Below are 17622 nucleotides of genomic sequence, written 5' to 3'. Positions count from 1 at the left end.
CCCATCTCTATTAAAAATACAAAAAAAAAAAAAATAGCCGGGCGTGGTGGTGGTTGCCTGTAGTCCCAGCTACTCAGGAGGCTGAGGCAGGAGAATGGCGTGAAACTGAGAGGCGGAGGTTGCAGTGAGCTGAGATCCTGCCACTGCACTCCAGCCTGAGTGACAGAGCGAGACTCTGTCTCAAAAAAAAAACAAAACACACAGCTTAGTTTTCAGTGACTCCAAATTAGGAAAATGAAAAAAAAGAAGGAAAAAAATTGAAAACTTAATTTGAAGACTTGTAGCCAAGAAAAATTCAGTCCAAACTGTAGAAAATCATAAAAATTGGAAGCAAACAAAAAAACAGTTAAGACAAGAATCTAACAACAGGTGAACATTGGTTTTGAAACATAATTTTATTCTCTCTCCAATTTCCCATTTTACTAAAGACAAATCATGGTATGACTTGTTTGCTTATTATACTTGGCCTAAATATTTGTATACAGTGCAGCAAGAATAATTTATTTTGTCCCATAAGAGGAATCTCAGGTAAGACTTTTTAAAGCCCTGCCCAGCCATGGATTTGTGCCATCAAATACCCATGAGTTGGATGGAATTTCCTGTCCTTTCAAGTTCCAAGATAAACAGATAAACCTGGGGCCTCTGTGCCTGTCAGAAAGTGACATCCTTTTTTTTTTTGATCAGGCTAGTCTTGAATTCCTGACCTCAGGTGATCCTCCCGCCTTGGCCTCCCAAAGTGCTGGGATTACAGGCGTGAGCCACCACTCCTGGCCCCAGAAAGTGACATTCTTTACTTACCACAGGTAAGAAATCCTGTACAGGGACTGTGTACACAAAATGTGAGGCCAGTTTTCCCAAGGGCTTTATTGGCTCCATAAGTTAAGTTTGATTCCTTAAACAAAAGCACACCATTCCTGTCAAAGTCTTGGTCAAATAACCAATTCCTCCAATTGTGTCCTGTTACAAATGAAAACAGATTCTTTTTTTTTTTTTTTTTTTTTGGTGGAGTCTGGCTCTGTTGCCCAGGCTGGAGTGCAATGGTGCAATCTCAGCTCACTGCCACCTCTGCTTCCCAGGTTCAAGCGATTCTACTGCCTTAGCCTCCGGAGTAGCTGGGATTACAGGCATGTGCCACCATGCCCAGCTAATTTTTGTGTTGTTAGTAGAGATGGGGTTTTGCCATGTTGGCCAGGCTGGTCTCGAACTCGCAACCTCAGGTGATTTGCCCACCTTGGCCTCCCAAAGTGCTGGGATTACAGGAGTGAGCCACCATGCCAGGCAAAAACAGATTCTTATGGCACTTATGCAAATAACTGTATTGCCATAAGTTAAGAATACTCACAAATAGTTTCCAAATTCTGGAGAAATCAGGTAGAGAAACAAATATGCTCCAAATTTTGTTCATAGGACTGTACTAAATTGTTAAAAGCTGTTGGCCAGGCACGGTGGCTCACGCCTGTAATCCCAGCATTTTGGGAGGCCGAGGCAGGCAGATCACGAGGTCAGGAGTTCAAGACCATCCTGACCAACATGCTGAAACCCTGTCTCTACTAAAAATACAAAAATTAGCCAGGTGTAGTGGTGTGCACCTGTAATCCCAGCTACTCGGGAGGCTAGGGGAGGAGAATCGCTTGAACCCAGGAGCCAGAGGTTGCAGTGAGCCGAGATCCTGCCATTGCACTCCAGTCTGGGCGACAGAGTGAGACTTCGTCTAAAAAAAAAAGGCCAGGCACGGTGGCTCATGCCTGTAATCCCAGCACTTTGGGAGGCCAAGGTGGGCAGATCACGAGGTCAGGAGATCGAGACCACGGTGAAACCCTGTCTCTACTAAAAATACAAAAAATTAGCCGGGCGTGGTGGTGGGCGCCTGTAGTCCTAGCTACTCAGGAGGCTGAGGCAGGAGAATGGCATGAACCTGGGAGGTGGAGCTTGCAGTGAGCTGAGATCGCGCCACTGCACTCCAGCCTGGGTGACAGAGCGAGAATCCATCTCAAAAAAAGATAATAATAATATATAATATGACAACTTGGCCTGACATGGTGGCTCACGCCTGTAATCCTAGCATTTTGGGAGGCCAAGGCAGGCGGATCACCTGAGGCGAGGAGTTTGAGACCAGCCAAGCCAATATGCTGAAACCCCATGTCTACCAAAAATACAAAAATTGGCCAGGTGTGGTGGCACATGCCTGTAAACCCAGCTACTGGGGAGGCTGAGGCAGGAGAATCACTTGAACCCAGGAGGCAGAGGTTGCAGTGAGCCAAGATTGCACCACTGCACTTTAGCCTGGGCAACAAAGCAAGACTCTACCCTGAAGAAAAAAGTATACGACAACTTGATTATATAAAAGTTTTTGGGTTTTTGGCCGGGCACGGTGGCTCACACCTGTAATCTCAGCACTTCTGGAGGCCGAGGCAGGTGGATCACGAGGTCAGGAGATCAAGACCATCCTGGCTAACATGGTGAAACCCCGTCTCTACTAAAAACACAAAAAAATTAGCCAGGCATGATGGCGGGCCCCTGTAGTCCCAGCTACTCAGAAGGCTGAGGCAGGAGAATGGCGTGAACCCGGGAGGCAGAGCTTGCAGTGAGCCAAGATTGCGCCACTGCACTCCAGCCTGGGTGATAGAGCGAGACTCTGTCTCAAAAAAAAAAAAGTTTTTGGGTTTTTTGTGACTTACACTGACTGTTCATGACATGGTTGGACTTTCCAATTTGTTCTGAACATCCCTCCTTTTTATTTATTTTGGGTTTTGTTTTTTTTTTTTTTTCAGATGGAGTCTTGCTCTGTCGCCCAGGCTGGAGTGCAGTGGCACGATCTCCGCTCACTGCAAGCTCCGCCTCCCAGGTTCACGCCATTCTCCTGCCTCAGCCTCCTGAGTAGCTGGGACTACAGGCGCCCACCACCACGCCCAGCTTAATTTTTTGTATTTTTAGTAGAGACAGGGTATCACCATGTTAGCCAGGATGGTCTTGATCTCCTGACCTTTTGATCCGCCCACCTCGGCCTCCCAAAGTGCTGGGATTACAGGCGTGAGCCACTGCGTCCGGCCCTATTTTGGTTTATTTTTTATTTTTTATTTTTTTCTTGAGACTGAGTCTTGCTGTCACCCAGGCTGGAGTGCAGTGGCATGATCTCAGCTCACTGCAACCTCTGCCTCCCAGGTCAAGCGATTCTCCTGCCTCAGCCTCCCAAGTAGCTGGGATTACAGGCACACACCACTAAGCCTGGCTAATTTTTGTATTTTTAGTAGAAACAGGGTTTCGCCATGTTGGCCAGGTTGGTTTCGAACTCCTGACCTCAAATGATCCTCCCGCCTCAGTCTCCCAAAGTGCTAGGATTATAGGTGTGAGCCACTGCACCTGGCTTATTTTTTTTTTTTTTAGCAGAGTCTTGCTCTGTCACCCAGGCTAGAGGGCAGTGGCGCAATCTCAGCTCACTGCAACCTCCGCCTTCCAAGTTTAAGTGATTCTCCTGCCTCAGCCTCCTGAATAGCTGGGATTATAGGTGTGGGCCACCATGCCTGGATAATTTTTGTGTTTTTGTTGTTGTTGTTGTTGTTTTTGAGATGGAGTCTTGCTCTGTCACTGAGGCTGGAGTAACAGTAGCATGATCTCGGCTCACTGCAACCCCCACCTCCCAGGTTGAAGCAATTCTCCTGCCTCAGCCTCCTGAGTAGCTGGGATTACAGGCACCCACCACCACGCCGGGCTAATTTTTGTATTTTTAGTAGAGATAGGTTTCACCATGTTGGCCAAGCTGGTCTCAAACTCCCGACCTCAGGTGACCCGCCCAACTCGGCCTCCCAAAGTGTTGGGATTACGGGCGTGAGCCACCGCTCCCAGCCAAAAAAAAATTTTTTAATCTTATTACCATATTTCAGCTAGAACAAAATGCTGCTAAAGTAACAATGATCACACAAAGTATATGATTTCTGAGCGCTGTAAGTGTAAGCAGAAGTTAACGCCAGCTGGTTGTTAAATGCTAACTTTAGTCATTTAAAGGAAATTGCAAGGCAGAATCCCAAGCCAGTTTCTTACCTAGTGATGGGTCTCAGGCTGTAGACTGCTCCCTACCATCCCAGAAGCAGGAAAAAAAAACTAATTTTCCCTGTTGGAAGCGAGCTCAAACTCCATAAAGGAGTTACCTGCCTTCCATCGTCATGGAAGCAGAAAAACTTGCTTTCCTTTTGGGAGCAAGTAAAACTCCAAAAAAAAAAAAAAAAGAGTTGTACAGCAAAATAAACTTTAGATCTCAACCAATTGAGAAATCAAGGATTCTCTGGAGGGGGTGCTCCCAGACCTCAGCAAATTGTCCTATTGGTTTGAGCCATAAAGTTAGCTCCTGCTGGTACCAAGCACACATAGGCAATTAGTCAAAAGTCAAGGACATCTCCACACAGAATCCATCCATAGTTACCAAATGTGAACCCAGAAAATCTGAGACATCTCTCAGTTAATTTAAAAAGTTTATTTTGCTGAGGTTGAAGATGCATCCGAGACACAGCCTCAGGAAGTCCTGATGACATGTGCCCAAGGTGTTCCGGGCACAGCTTGGTTTTATACATTTTAGGGAGATATGAGACATCTATCAATACGTAAGAAGTACATTAGCCAAGCGTGGTGGCTCAAGCCTGTAATCCCAGCACTTTGGGAGGCCAAGGTGGGCAGATCACAAGGTCAGGAGTTCAAGACCAGCCTGGCCAATATGGTGAAACCCTGTCTCTACTAAACATATAAAAATTAGCTGGGTGTGGTGGCACGCGCCTGTAGTCCCAGCTACTCTGGAGGCTGAGGCAGGAGAATCGCTTGAACCCGGGAGCCAGAGGTTGCAGTGAGCCGAGATCATGCCATTGCACTCCAGCCTGGGCGACAGAGTGAGACTTCGTCTAAAAAAAAATTAGGCCAGGCGCGGTGGCTCACACCTGTAATCCCAGCACTTTGGGAAGCTGAGGCAGGCAGATCACAAGGTCAGGAGATCGAGACCATCCTGGCTAACACGGTGAAACCCCGTCTCTACTAAAAATACAAAAAATTAGCCAGGCGTGGTGGCGGGCGCCTGTAGTCCCAGCTACTCGGGAGGCTGAGGCAGGAGAATGGCATGAACCCAGGGGGCAGAGCTTGCAGTGAGCTGAGATCACGCCACTGCACTCCAGCCTGGGCGACAGAGCGAGACTCTGTCTCAAAAAATAAAAATAAAAATAAAACAGAAGTACATAAGCTCTGTCCACAGAGGTGGAGACAGCTCAAAGCACGGCCCCCCACTGGGGGCTTCCAGGTCACAGGCAGGTGACAGACAGATGGTTGCATTCTTTTGAGTTTCTGGTAGTCTTTCCAAAAGAGGCAATGGAGGCAATCATAATATGCATCTATGTCTGTAAGCAAAAGGATGACTTGAATAGAATGGGAGGCAGATTTGTCCTGAGCGGTTCCCAGCTTGAAGGGGCCCAAGATATTTTCCTTTCACATATCGAACAAGTGAAACCACAAATGAATGAACAAGCATGTGCTCACTGACAGCTCATATGCATGGTCACACAAACACAGGATCTCATGCTCACAAGACAGCAGGGCTCACACACACCCAGTCCCAGGCACTGGGTTCCACACTCACACCTACTTGCCACTGGAATTTGTGCAGAGGCTCAGATGGTCACTAAATGGGGCTTCACAAAGACACAGTCACTAACCCAGCACATATACAAAGGGTGATGACACAGCCCTGACTTCATGAACACAGTGCCTTTCAGAAACAGGTCCCTACAACAGGGATGACTTATCCACTAAGCACAATAGACCCAAGGCCTAGGACCACAGTACTTTCAGGGGCCCACAAAATGTTTTTTTAATCAGAAGAAGAATATAAATATAAATATATTAATAATTAATATATAATAGTGTAACCCAGACATGACCTCCTGGGCTCAAGCACTCCTCCTGCCTCAGTGTCCCAAGTAGCTGGGACTACAGGTACATACCACCATGCCCAGCTAATTTTTAATTTTTTTGTAGAGATGGGGTCTTGCTACATTGCCTAGGCTGGTCTCGAACTCCTGGGCTCAAGCAATTCTCCCACCTCAGCCTCCCAAAGTGCTAAGACTATAGCCATATATATATATATATATATATATATATATTTTTTTTTTTTTTTTTTTTTTTTTTTTTTTTTTTTTGAGATGGAGTCGCTCTCTGTCACCCAGGCTGGAGTATAGTAGCACAGTGGAGCAGTCTTGGCTCACTGCAACCTCTGCTTCCCGGGTTCAAGGGATTGTCCTGCCTCAGCCTCCCGAGTAGCTGGGATTACAGGCACCTGCCACCACGCCCGGCTAATTTTTTGTATTTTTAGTAGAGAAGGGGTTTCACCATGTTAGCCGGGATGGTCTCGATCTCCTGACCTCGTGATCTGCCACCTCGGCTTCCCAAAGTGCTAGGATTATAGGCGTGAGCCTCCGCACCCGGCATGCCTGGCCATATTTTAAAATATTTTTTTTAAGGAGGAAAGGATCCACGAAAGTAAAGTGCCTAGGGCCCATCAATGTCAGATGCAGCCACGTGGACAAAGAACACTCCCTGAGCACAAGACACGAAGGAACTCGGTCTCCAGTGTCACAAACAGGCCTGCCCAGCAGGGTCTGCCCCTGCCCATCTCCTCCAGCCTAGGTAAGGCCACAAAGCCCTGCCCTAGTGCTGACAGCGTGGGAGGGGCCACTGTTGGCCCAGCCCCACCCCCAACCAAGATCCCTTTGCCAGGGATTCAGAGGTAGCCCTGATGCCTGGCTGGCCTGGCCTCCTAATCCAAGGCCCGCCCCTTGGCCCGCCCCTGGCCTGGGTGGGGTGACCCCCTACAAAAGCTCAGAATTTCCAGCAGCGGCTCCTTCCTCCAGGAGTCTCTGGTGCAGCTGGGGTGGAATCTGGCCAGGCCCTGCTTAGGCCCCCATCCTGGGGTCAGGAAATTTGGAGGATAAGGCCCTTCAGCCCCAAGGTCAGCAGGGACGAGCGGGCAGACTGGCGGGTATACAGGAGGGCTGGGTTGACCTGTCCTTGGTCACTGAGGCCATTGGATCTTCCTCCAGTGGCTGCCAGGATTTCTGGTGGAAGAGACAGGAAGGCCTCCTCCCCTTGGTCGGGTCAGCCTGGGGGCTGAGGGCCTGGCTGTCAGCCACTCTTCCCAGAACATATCTCATGGCCTCAGTGGCTCATGGGGAAGCAGGGGTGGGCGAGCTTAGGCTAGAGCAAGTCCTGTGGGAGATGGCAGAGGCCCGGTCTGAGAGGCAACTCGGATGTGCCCTCCAGTGGCCATGCTCCCCTCCATGGGTCTCCCCTGCCCTCCTGGAGCCCTGCAGGTCAATGTTTAACAGAAACCAGAGCAGCGGTGGATTAATGCGCAAGGGCTCAGCCCCCCAGCCCTGAGCAGTGGGGGAATCGGAGACTTTGCAGCCTGTTCTCAGCTCTGCCTCCCCTGGCCAGGTTGTCCTCGACCAGTCCCGTGCCATGGCAGCCCACCTGCTTCCCATCTGCGCCCTCTTCCTGACCTTACTCGATATGGCCCAAGGCTTTAGGGGCCCCTTGCTACCCAACCGGCCCTTCACCACCGTCTGGAATGCAAACACCCAGTGGTGCCTGGAGAGGCACGGTGTGGACGTGGATGTCAGTGTCTTCGATGTGGTAGCCAACCCAGGGCAGACCTTCCGCGGCCCTGACATGACAATTTTCTATAGCTCCCAGCTGGGCACCTACCCCTACTACACGCCCACTGGGGAGCCTGTGTTTGGTGGTCTGCCCCAGAATGCCAGCCTGATTGCCCACCTGGCCCGCACATTCCAGGACATCCTGGCTGCCATACCTGCTCCTGACTTCTCAGGGCTGGCAGTCATCGACTGGGAGGCATGGCGCCCACGCTGGGCCTTCAACTGGGACACCAAGGACATTTACCGGCAGCGCTCACGGGCACTGGTACAGGCGCAGCACCCTGATTGGCCAGCTCCTCAGGTGGAGGCAGTAGCCCAGGACCAGTTCCAGGGAGCTGCACGGGCCTGGATGGCAGGCACCCTCCAGCTGGGGCGGGCACTGCGTCCTCGCGGCCTCTGGGGCTTCTATGGCTTCCCTGACTGCTACAACTATGACTTTCTAAGCCCCAACTACACCGGCCAGTGCCCATCAGGCATCCGTGCCCAAAATGACCAGCTAGGGTGGCTGTGGGGCCAGAGCCGTGCCCTCTATCCCAGCATCTACATGCCCGCAGTGCTGGAGGGCACAGGGAAGTCACAGATGTATGTGCAACACCGTGTGGCCGAGGCATTCCGTGTGGCTGTGGCTGCTGGTGACCCCAATCTGCCGGTGCTGCCCTATGTCCAGATCTTCTATGACACGACAAACCACTTTCTGCCCCTGGTGAGTCTTCTGTAACCTGCCCACCTTGTCAACCTGCCTTGTCAGATATTAGGTCCAGCCTTGGGGTACTTTAGCCTTGGGACATTTTCTTCTTTTTTTTTTTTGAGACAGAGTCTCACTCTGTCACCCAGGCTGGAGTGCAGTGGCACGATCTTGGCTCACTGCAAGCTCTGCCTCCCGGGTTCATGCCATTCTCCTGCCTCAGCCTCCGAGTAGCTGGGATACAGGCGCCCGCCACCACACCCAGCTAACTTTTTGTATTTTTTAGTAGAGTCAGGGTTTCACTGTGTTAGCCAGGATGGTCTCAATCTCCTGACCTCGTGATCCATCCGCCTCGGCCTCCCAAAGTGCTGGGATTACAGGCGTGAGCCACCGCGCCCGGCCCCCAACCTTGGGACATTTTCATCCATTCATTCTTTTTTTTTTTTTTTTTTTTGAGGCGGAGTCTTGCTCTGTCACCCAGGCTGGAGTGCAGGGGCAAGATCTCAGCTCCTGCAACCTCCACCTTCCGGATTCAAGTGATTCTCCTGCCTCAGCCTCCCAAGTAGTTGGGATTACAGGCATGCCATCAACATGCCTGGCTAATTTTTGTATTTTTAGTAGAAATGGGGTTTCACCATGTTGGCCAGGCTGGTCTCGAACTCCTGACTTCAGGTGATCCTCCCACCTCAGCCTCCCAAAGTGCTGGGATTACAGGTATGAGCCACCGTGCCTGGCGCATGGGCACATCCATTGAGTGTGCACTTGGTGCCAAGTTCTGTGCCAGGCACAGGCAATTCAACATTTATTGGAATGATGTAGTCCCTGTCTGCATGGAATTCATAGGCTAGAGGAGGAAGCAGTTTGCCTCTGGTCCCATGGCCAGAGCAGCCCCAGGTGAAGGTTATGAATTATTTGTCCCATCTAATGGTGTTCCAGCAGTCTGCCACATGGTGGGAAGGAGGCCCCACAGAGCTGTGCTGTCTCCTTCCCAGGATGAGCTGGAGCACAGCCTGGGGGAGAGTGCGGCCCAGGGGGCAGCTGGAGTGGTGCTCTGGGTGAGCTGGGAAAATACAAGAACCAAGGTGAGCTTAGGCCTGGCATGAGGGTGGGGGTGGGGGAGGGGTGGGGCCATTAAGCTGACTGGGTAGACCCTGACTTACCCTTTCTACCTGCAAAGTCCTGGCTGACCAGCAGGTGAGTGCCTCAGTGCCCTGGGTGGGTCCATACATGGCCATGGTGTCCCTGACGCTATCCTCCCTTCCCACCTAGGAATCATGTCAGGCCATCAAGGAGTATATGGACACTACACTGGGGCCCTTCATCCTGAACGTGACCAGTGGGGCCCTTCTCTGCAGTCAAGCCCTGTGCTCCGGCCATGGCCGCTGTGTCCGCCGCACCAGCCACCCCAAAGCCCTCCTCCTCCTTAACCCTGCCAGTTTCTCCATCCAGCTCACGCCTGGTGGTGGGCCCCTGAGCCTGCAGGGTGCCCTCTCACTTGAAGATCAGGCACAGATGGCTGTGGAGTTCAAATGTCGATGCTACCCTGGCTGGCAGGGACCGTGGTGTGAGCAGAAGAGCATGTGGTGATTGGCCACACACTGAGTTGCACATATTGAGAACCTAATGCACTCTGGGTCTGGCCAGGGCTTCCTCAAATACATGCATGGTCATACAAGTCATGGTCACAGTAAAGAGTACACTCAGCCACTGTCACAGGCATATTCCCTGCACACACATGCATACTTACAGACTGGAATAGTGGCATAAGGAGTTAGAACCACAGCAGACACCATTCATTCCATGTCCATATGCATCTACTTGGCAAGGTCATAGACAATTCCTCCAGAGACACTGAGCCAGTCTTTGAACTGCAGCAATCACAAAGGCTGACATTCACTGAGTGCCTACTCTTTGCCAATCCCCGTGCTAAGCGTTTTATGTGGACTTATTCATTCCTCACAATGAGGCTATGAGGAAACTGAGTCACTCACATTGAGACTAAGCACGTAGCCCAAGGTTGCACAGCAAGAAAAGGGAGAAGTTGAGATTCAAACCCAGGCTGTCTAGCTCCGGGGGTACAGCCCTTGCACTCCTACTGAGTTTGTGGTAACCAGCCCTGCACGACCCCTGAATCTGCTGAGAGGCACCAGTCCAGCAAATAAAGCAGTCATGATTTACTTAGCTGTTTATTGAGCGCCTAAAATGTCCAGGCCCCGGTATCCAAAGGGCACAGGAAAGGCTTGTCACTCTCACCAGATCTGACGTCAGTCTAAGGGCGGCTGCTTCCCAGGGTGGGGCCCAAATTTCAGGAGGAAGCCCCACCTGATCGGACCGTTTCCAAGCTGTCCTGGGGCAGGAGGCCGGCGGGAACCGAAGCTAGACTTGTCAGAGCCTGGGGCGGGGCTGGCGGAGGCAGAGCCAGCTGGAGGCGGGGCCTGCGCCTGGCTGAAGTGGTGACGTGCTGGGCTGGGGCAGGGCCTGGAAGAAGCCAAATCGAGGCGGGACCTAAGCTGTGACGCAAGGAGAAGGAGGAGGGGCCTGTATGGGGCCGGGTGGGGAGGAGGCGGACTCAAATGGAGATGGGGTGGGGCTCAGCAGGGGCGGAGCCAGGGTAGAGACTGAGTCGGCGCCCGGCGGGTGTTGTGACGCGCAAACCAGGGGCGGGTTCTAAGCGGCGACGCGCGGGTGCCGGGAGGCCTTAGAACGCCGTGGCGTGCCGCAGGACGCGACGGCTGCAGAACATCCGCCGCACCGCTGGGGGCCAACGTTGTCGGACCGAGGAGTCCGAGGTGGCGACTGAGTGAGATACCCAGCTGTGCGGAGCTAGGACGCGGAACATCCCGGAGGCCAGCATCAACATGTCAGTACCGCACCCTTCCCATTTGCTGCCTGTAGGTCCACCCCGCGCGTGCGGTCCCCAAGTGGCCATGCCACCCTGCACGCCCTCCCCGCGTCAGTCGTTCGTTTCCAGACCATGCCGAGCCACACCTGCCCACAGAGTCGAGCTCTCGAAGTCCTCATTCCCAAAAGCTCCACAGCCTGTGACCCACTAGGAGGGAGGGGGAAACCGAGGCCCGGGAGAGACGGAGAAGCCACTCTCTGAGGACCCCGGAGCCCCGCCCACAGTGGGTGGGGTCGGCACTGAAGGGGTTAAGGCCGCGGGGAAGCCCCGGGCTCAGCCCTAGGGGCGGATCCTGGGGCTTCCTCCCTCCAGACCAAAGAGTGCGGCTGCTGCAGAGGTGGCTGATGCAGGTGAGGGGCTTACAGCCCTGTGAATGGTGTGGGAGGTGAGGGGAGGGGGGTGCCTGTTACTGACCAGTGTTTAATTGGCCTCAAGCTCAGGAGAGGTAAGGGGAGCCAGGAGGCCCCCTCTGGAGCAGGTGAGTAGAAGGAGGGGGCTCAGCTGCCCGCCCACGACTAGAAAACCCCCAGCATAGACCTGCCGGACAGCAGGACCTTGGTTAAGATGGGAAAACAGTAGGGTTTGGGCACAGGAGGTCTGGGCCCCCAACCTGGTGACCGTTGGACACCCTGTGGATATAGGAAGGAAGCTGTGGTCCTTATCTAGGGTGCCTGCGAAACTCAAGCCAGTGGGGAACCAAGCCTGCAGAGGCAATACTGCTGTGTGACTGTGGGCCAGGCCCAGTGCTGGTGCTGCTGGGGCCCCATCTGAGGGGACAGTTGGGTCTATATCCAAAGTGTCCTGAGATGGGCAGAGTTGGGAAGGGGGCCATGGGCTCCAGGTGGGGAAGGCAGTCAAGACAGGCCAAAGCTCAGCCTGATGGGTGCATGAGTGGGGCCCCAGGATCCACTAAGGCAGTGGGCATAGCCCAGGTAGTTGAAAAGGCTGGGAGCTGGAGGAGACTCGGAACATAGGGAGAAGAAAGGGACAGGAAGACTCCCGGGCAGTTTTTCCTATGGAGGGAACCTTGGGTAGGTTTGAGCAGGGGGTATAGTGTCTGCTTTGCATCTTCTATCCCATGCCCTAGTGGTGGACTAGGAGGACTACTGGAAGACAGAAGGCCAGCAAGTAGATTGGGTCGGCTGTTTTATAGACCTGGTGGTCACAGACCCCCTGTGAGGGGAGGTCCTGAGGAGGACAAATTTGTAGCCAGAGCAGGCTGGGGCCAGGACTCCTAGGTTCTGCCCCAGCCTTAAGCAGCTCATCCATCACTCCCAGCCTCCCTCCAATGTGGGGTAGACACCTGGATCTATCTGCCCTGCTCTATAGGGGATGGGTCTCTTCCAGGTCACCTGTGCTATCAGGTGAGTGTGGGACAAAGTGCAGCCCACCACTCCCCAGTTCCAGTATGCATGGTCCCCCCTGCACTCTGTCAGCCCTTCCCTGCCCCAACCCCACCCTCCCTCCTGGCACAGCCCAGCATGGCTGTTGTCTACAGGAGGAGAGCCACTGTGGTCTGAAGAGATGCCACTGCCTGGAGACTGGGGTCTTAACCTCCAGCCTGGCACTGAGCCACCTGCAACCTAGCAGCAGGTGACCTTGGCTCCCAGCCTGACTCAGCTGAACCTGGATCCTGTGCATAGGCAAGAGCTGACTCTGAGCCCTGGCCCAGCCAAGCTGAACTCTACACTAGACCCTACACACCGGATGGAGCTGATCCTGAGTACCAGCCCAGCTGAGCTGACTCTGGATCCTGCGTGCCAGCCAAAGCTGCCCCTGGATTCCACATGCCAACCAGAGATGACCTTCAATCCTGGTCCAACTGAGCTTACCCTGGATCCTGAACACCAGCCAGAGGAGACCCCAGCTCCTAGCCTGGCTGAGTTGACCCTGGAGCCTGTGCACCACCGACCCGAGCTCCTGGATGCTTGTGCTGACCTCATCAATGATCAGTGGCCCCGCAGCCGCGCCTCCCGCCTGCACTCCCTGGGCCAGTCCTCAGATGCCTTCCCCCTCTGCCTGATGCTGCTAAGCCCCCACCCCACACCTGAAGCAGCACCCGTTGTGGTGGGCCATGCCCGCCTGTCACGGGTGCTGAACCAGCCCCAGAGCCTCTTAGTGGAGACAGTGGTGGTGGCCCGGGCCCTGAGGGGCCGTGGCTTTGGCCGCCGCCTCATGGAGGGCCTGGAGGTCTTTGCTCGGGCCCGGGGCTTCCGCAAGCTGCATCTCACCACCCATGACCAGGTGCACTTCTATACCCACCTGGGCTACCGGCTGGGTGAGCCTGTGCAGGGCCTGGTCTTCACCAGCAGACGGCTGCCTGCCACCCTGCTTAATGCCTTCCCCACAGCCCCCTCTCCCCAGCCACCCTGGAAGGCCCCAAACCTGACTGCCCAAGCTGCCCCAAGGGGTCCCAAGGGACCTCCATTGCCACCACCCCCTCCCCTACCTGAGTGCCTGACCATCTCACCCCCAGTTCCATCAGGGCCCCCTTCAAAAAGCCTGCTGGAGACACAATATCAAAATGTGAGGGGGCGCCCCATATTGTGGATGGAAAAAGACATCTGAGGCCATCCAGGGCAAGGAACTGTCTTTCTGGTTCAATAGACTGCCCCGGACAGTCTACAAGCCTCAGCCCACTGACCATACCTCAGCCCCTAGCCCCTGGGGGGCAGCTTTAACCTGGGCATGTTTCCTGGGTACCAGTGGGGCCAGGAGGTGGCTCTGGCTCAGAGCCGTCAGTGTGGCTGAATAAAGGCTCTCTTGGGTATGGCTGTGACAGTTTATTTGTTGATCCCCCTACCCTCACCTCTCACCTCTTCTGCAGGTCCCTTATCCCTGCAGAAGTCCCCAGATCCACCTTGGCCCTGAGGCCATTGATGGGAGGATGCCTGTCCTTTGCCTTTACCCCCCACCTGGCTCAGGAGACAGGGTGGCTGTTTTCTTCCCCATTCACTCATTACCATTCACTGAGCGCCTCCTGTGTGTCAAGCCCTGGACAGGACATAGGCAATGGGTAACTAGACAAACAGGCATACAGTAGCAGGATCCATGTGGCACAGGGGAGGTACAGAGGCTTTGGGAACCCAAGTGACTTCACTCCACCTGGGGATCCAGGAGACCTCCCAGGGCAGTGATGTCACAGCAGAGACCTGAGTGCTAGGTAGGAATTAAACCAGGCAGGTGAGGAGGTGGGAGCTGACTGTTCTTGGAAGAGGGAACAAGGTGGGCAGAGGAAAGAAGGGGACTTGTGACAGTTGTGGGAGGACACAGTGGTATATTGACAAAGACGGAACATGGGAGGGAATGTACCCTCAGCTCACTGTAAAGCCCGCTTTGGTGTGCACCTGCCACTTGATGCCCAGGGCATCATAGCCAGCTTGCGGTGTGGCTGCTTTAAAAGGCCCAAGAGACCCCTGGGGAAACATGCTTTCCCCAGCTCCTCCTGTAAGGATGGGGAGGAGCTGGGGGAGCTTTCCTGGCTTTCCCTGCCATGTGGAAGGTGTGGCCATAGCTGCGGACTCTAAGCTTACACCCCCCTCTCTCCTGCAGGTTTCCATCCTTGGGGAATGACCACGCAACTGGGCCCAGCCCTGGTGCTGGGGGTGGCCCTGTGCCTGGGTTGTGGCCAGCCCCTACCACAGGTCCCTGAACGCCCCTTCTCTGTGCTGTGGAATGTACCCTCAGCACACTGTAAGGCCCGCTTTGGTGTGCACCTGCCACTCAACGCTCTGGGCATCATAGCCAACCGTGGACAGCATTTCCACGGTCAGAACATGACCATTTTCTACAAGAACCAACTCGGCCTCTATCCCTACTTTGGACCCAGGGGCACAGCTCACAATGGGGGCATCCCCCAGGCTTTGCCCCTTGACCGCCACCTGGCACTGGCTGCCTACCAGATCCACCACAGCCTGAGACCTGGCTTTGCTGGCCCAGCAGTGCTGGATTGGGAGGAGTGGTGTCCACTATGGGCTGGGAACTGGGGCCGCCGCCGAGCTTATCAGGCAGCCTCTTGGGCTTGGGCACAGCAGGTATTCCCTGACCTGGACCCTCAGGAGCAGCTCTACAAGGCCTATACTGGCTTTGAGCAGGCGGCCCGTGCACTGATGGAGGATACGCTGCGGGTGGCCCAGGCACTACGGCCCCATGGACTCTGGGGCTTCTATCACTACCCAGCCTGTGGCAATGGCTGGCATAGTATGGCTTCCAACTATACCGGCCGCTGCCATGCAGCCACCCTTGCCCGCAACACTCAACTGCATTGGCTCTGGGCCGCCTCCAGTGCCCTCTTCCCCAGCATCTACCTCCCACCCAGGCTGCCACCTGCCCACCACCAGGCCTTTGTCCGACATCGCCTGGAGGAGGCCTTCCGTGTGGCCCTTGTTGGGCACCGACATCCCCTGCCTGTCCTGGCCTATGTCCGCCTCACACACCGGAGATCTGGGAGGTTCCTGTCCCAGGTAAGTGGAAGCTGAGGTCTAGGGGTCTGAGTCAGGAGGTATGGCCCTGTTCTAGGAAGGTCCCAGGAGAAGACCTTGCCTAGGGGTTGGTCCTAATCTAGGCGTTCTCAGCGGAAGGCCCTGTCCTGGAGCATCTGATGAGGGAGGCATGGCTTTGCCCTGGAAGATGCTGAGGGGTAGGGAGGCCCAGCCTTTGGAGTGCTGGCCTGAGGGGAGATATTCTGAGTGGAAGGCCTGAGAAGCCACTCAGAGACTCAATACAAAGGGGCCCTACTTGGGCTGGGTGAGTGTCTCACACCTATAATCCCAGTACTTTGGGAGCCTGAGATGGAAGGATTCCTTGAGGCCAAGAGTTCGAGACCAGCCTGGGCAACATAGTGAGACCCCAACCTCTACCAAAAAAAATTTGAGACAGAGTCTTGCTCTGTTGCCCAGGCTGGAGTGCAGTGGCACCATCTCAGCTCACTGCGGCCTTCACTTCCTGGTTCTAGTGATCCTCCCACCTAAGCCTCCTCCCGAATAGCTGGACTACAGATGCATACCACCACACCCAGCTAATTTTTATATTTTTGTAGAGATGGGGTTTTGTCATGTTGCCCAGGCTGGTCTTGAACTCCTGGGCTCAAGTGATTCTCCCGCTTTTGCCTCCCAAAGTGTGGGATTACAGGTGTGAGCCACTGTGCCCAGCCTAAAAAATTATTAGCCAGGTGTTATGCACCTGTAGTCCCAGCTGCTTGGGAGGCTGAGGTGGGAGGATTACTTGATCCCAGGAGTTCAAGGCTGCAGTGAGCTATGATCATGCCACTGCACTCCAGCCTGGATGACAGAGTAAAACCCCGCCTCTAAAACCAAACCAAACTAGAGAGTCCCTACTGTAGAGGTAGAATCAGATTGTGACAGTGCACCAGAAGAGTTTCTTGAATGTGGATGTGTGCCCACATGGATCTGGCCAGCCCAGCCCTGGCTTAGCAGCTCTCTGCCTCCAGGATGACCTTGTGCAGACCATTGGTGTGAGTGCAGCACTAGGGGCAGCCGGCGTGGTGCTCTGGGGGGACCTGAGCCTCTCCAGCTCTGAGGTGATCATTGCCCCTTTGAGCCTGCCATGTAGCACATGCTGGGGTCCCAGGGTGGGGGACGGCCATGTCAAGATTGTAGAGCAGGCATATTGACACATATCTTCCCTTCTCCTCAGGAGGAGTGCTGGCATCTCCATGACTACCTGGTGGACACCTTGGGCCCCTATGTGATCAATGTGACCAGGGCAGCGATGGCCTGCAGTCACCAGCGGTGCCATGGCCACGGGCGCTGTGCCCGGCGAGATCCAGGACAGATGGAAGCCTTTCTACACCTGTGGCCAGACGGCAGCCTTGGAGATTGGAAGTCCTTCAGCTGCCACTGTTACTGGGGCTGGGCTGGCCCCACCTGCCAGGAGCCCAAGCCTGGGCCTAAAGAAGCAGTATAAAGCCAGGGCCCCTGCCACTGCCTCTTCTTTTCCCTGCTGCCACTTTTCCAGTCCTGGAACTACTCTGTCCCACTCTTGCTCTATTCAGTTTACAGTCAACCCTCCCAAGCACACACCCCGCTTCCCTTGGAATCCCTGAGGGGTAGAAGGGGCCAGAAAAAACGCTTATAAAACCAGAGGCCCTCTGAGATCATGTGAGTCCTCCATGGCAAGGAAGCATTTCCAGGGAGAGTCAGGTTCCAGCTAGTTAGGGCTGCCAGCCTAGGGCTTTGTGCCTACACCTCACTAAGCCCATGGAGAGGTCACAGGAGATGGGCCGTGCACGGGCAGATGGGCCCCAAAAAATCTTGGCGAAGGTCGGTAAAGTGCTAAGCTGTTGTCTGCACTCTTTCATCATAAAGTCACTTTTTCCCACTGCCTGAGGT

General features: G+C 54.2%; 3 protein-coding genes across 19 annotated transcripts; all 3 read left to right on the top strand.

The window, feature by feature from the left end:
- Positions 1–684: 684 nt before the first annotated feature.
- HYAL1 (hyaluronidase 1) lies at positions 685–10547 on the top strand. 5 transcript variants are annotated; one of them, XM_009445538.4, is made up of 5 exons: positions 685–803; positions 6492–6657; positions 7465–8388; positions 9363–9452; positions 9640–10547. In XM_009445538.4, the coding sequence occupies exons 3-5, from the start codon at positions 7489–7491 to the stop codon at positions 9955–9957; spliced, it is 1308 nt and encodes a 435-aa protein (XP_009443813.1). In that variant the 5' UTR covers positions 685–803; positions 6492–6657; positions 7465–7488; the 3' UTR covers positions 9958–10547. The 5 variants fall into 5 exon arrangements, with proteins under 5 accessions (XP_009443813.1, XP_516477.2, XP_003309852.1 ...); XM_516477.6 differs by lacking the exons at positions 685–803; positions 6492–6657 and adding an exon at positions 6827–6979; XM_003309804.6 differs by lacking the exons at positions 685–803; positions 6492–6657 and adding an exon at positions 6849–6979 and having other exon boundaries at positions 7822–8388.
- Positions 10548–11017: 470 nt separating this feature from the next.
- Positions 11018–14042, top strand: NAA80 (N-alpha-acetyltransferase 80, NatH catalytic subunit). Of its 8 annotated transcripts, none has more exons than XM_063805834.1 (3): positions 11018–11230; positions 12360–12636; positions 12771–14042. In XM_063805834.1, exon 3 carries the CDS (start codon positions 12980–12982, stop codon positions 13838–13840), a length of 861 nt encoding a protein of 286 aa, XP_063661904.1. In that variant the 5' UTR covers positions 11018–11230; positions 12360–12636; positions 12771–12979; the 3' UTR covers positions 13841–14042. The 8 variants fall into 8 exon arrangements, with proteins under 8 accessions (XP_063661904.1, XP_063661903.1, XP_063661900.1 ...); XM_063805830.1 differs by having other exon boundaries at positions 11065–11622; XM_063805829.1 differs by having other exon boundaries at positions 11133–11230; positions 12916–14042.
- Positions 11098–17615, top strand: HYAL3 (hyaluronidase 3). 6 transcript variants are annotated; one of them, NM_001280198.1, is given in 4 exon segments: positions 11098–11230; positions 14825–15735; positions 16722–16811; positions 16928–17615. In NM_001280198.1, coding segments are annotated over 3 exon segments (1254 nt in total). In that variant the 5' UTR covers positions 11098–11230; positions 14825–14841; the 3' UTR covers positions 17198–17615.
- Positions 17616–17622: the final 7 nt, after the last annotated feature.

Source organism: Pan troglodytes, chromosome 2, assembly GCF_028858775.2.
Source record: "Pan troglodytes isolate AG18354 chromosome 2, NHGRI_mPanTro3-v2.0_pri, whole genome shotgun sequence".
Classification (NCBI taxonomy): domain Eukaryota; kingdom Metazoa; phylum Chordata; class Mammalia; order Primates; family Hominidae; genus Pan; species Pan troglodytes.
The sequence above is the reverse complement of the archived record's forward strand: the minus strand, read 5'-3'. Positions and strand labels throughout refer to the sequence as shown.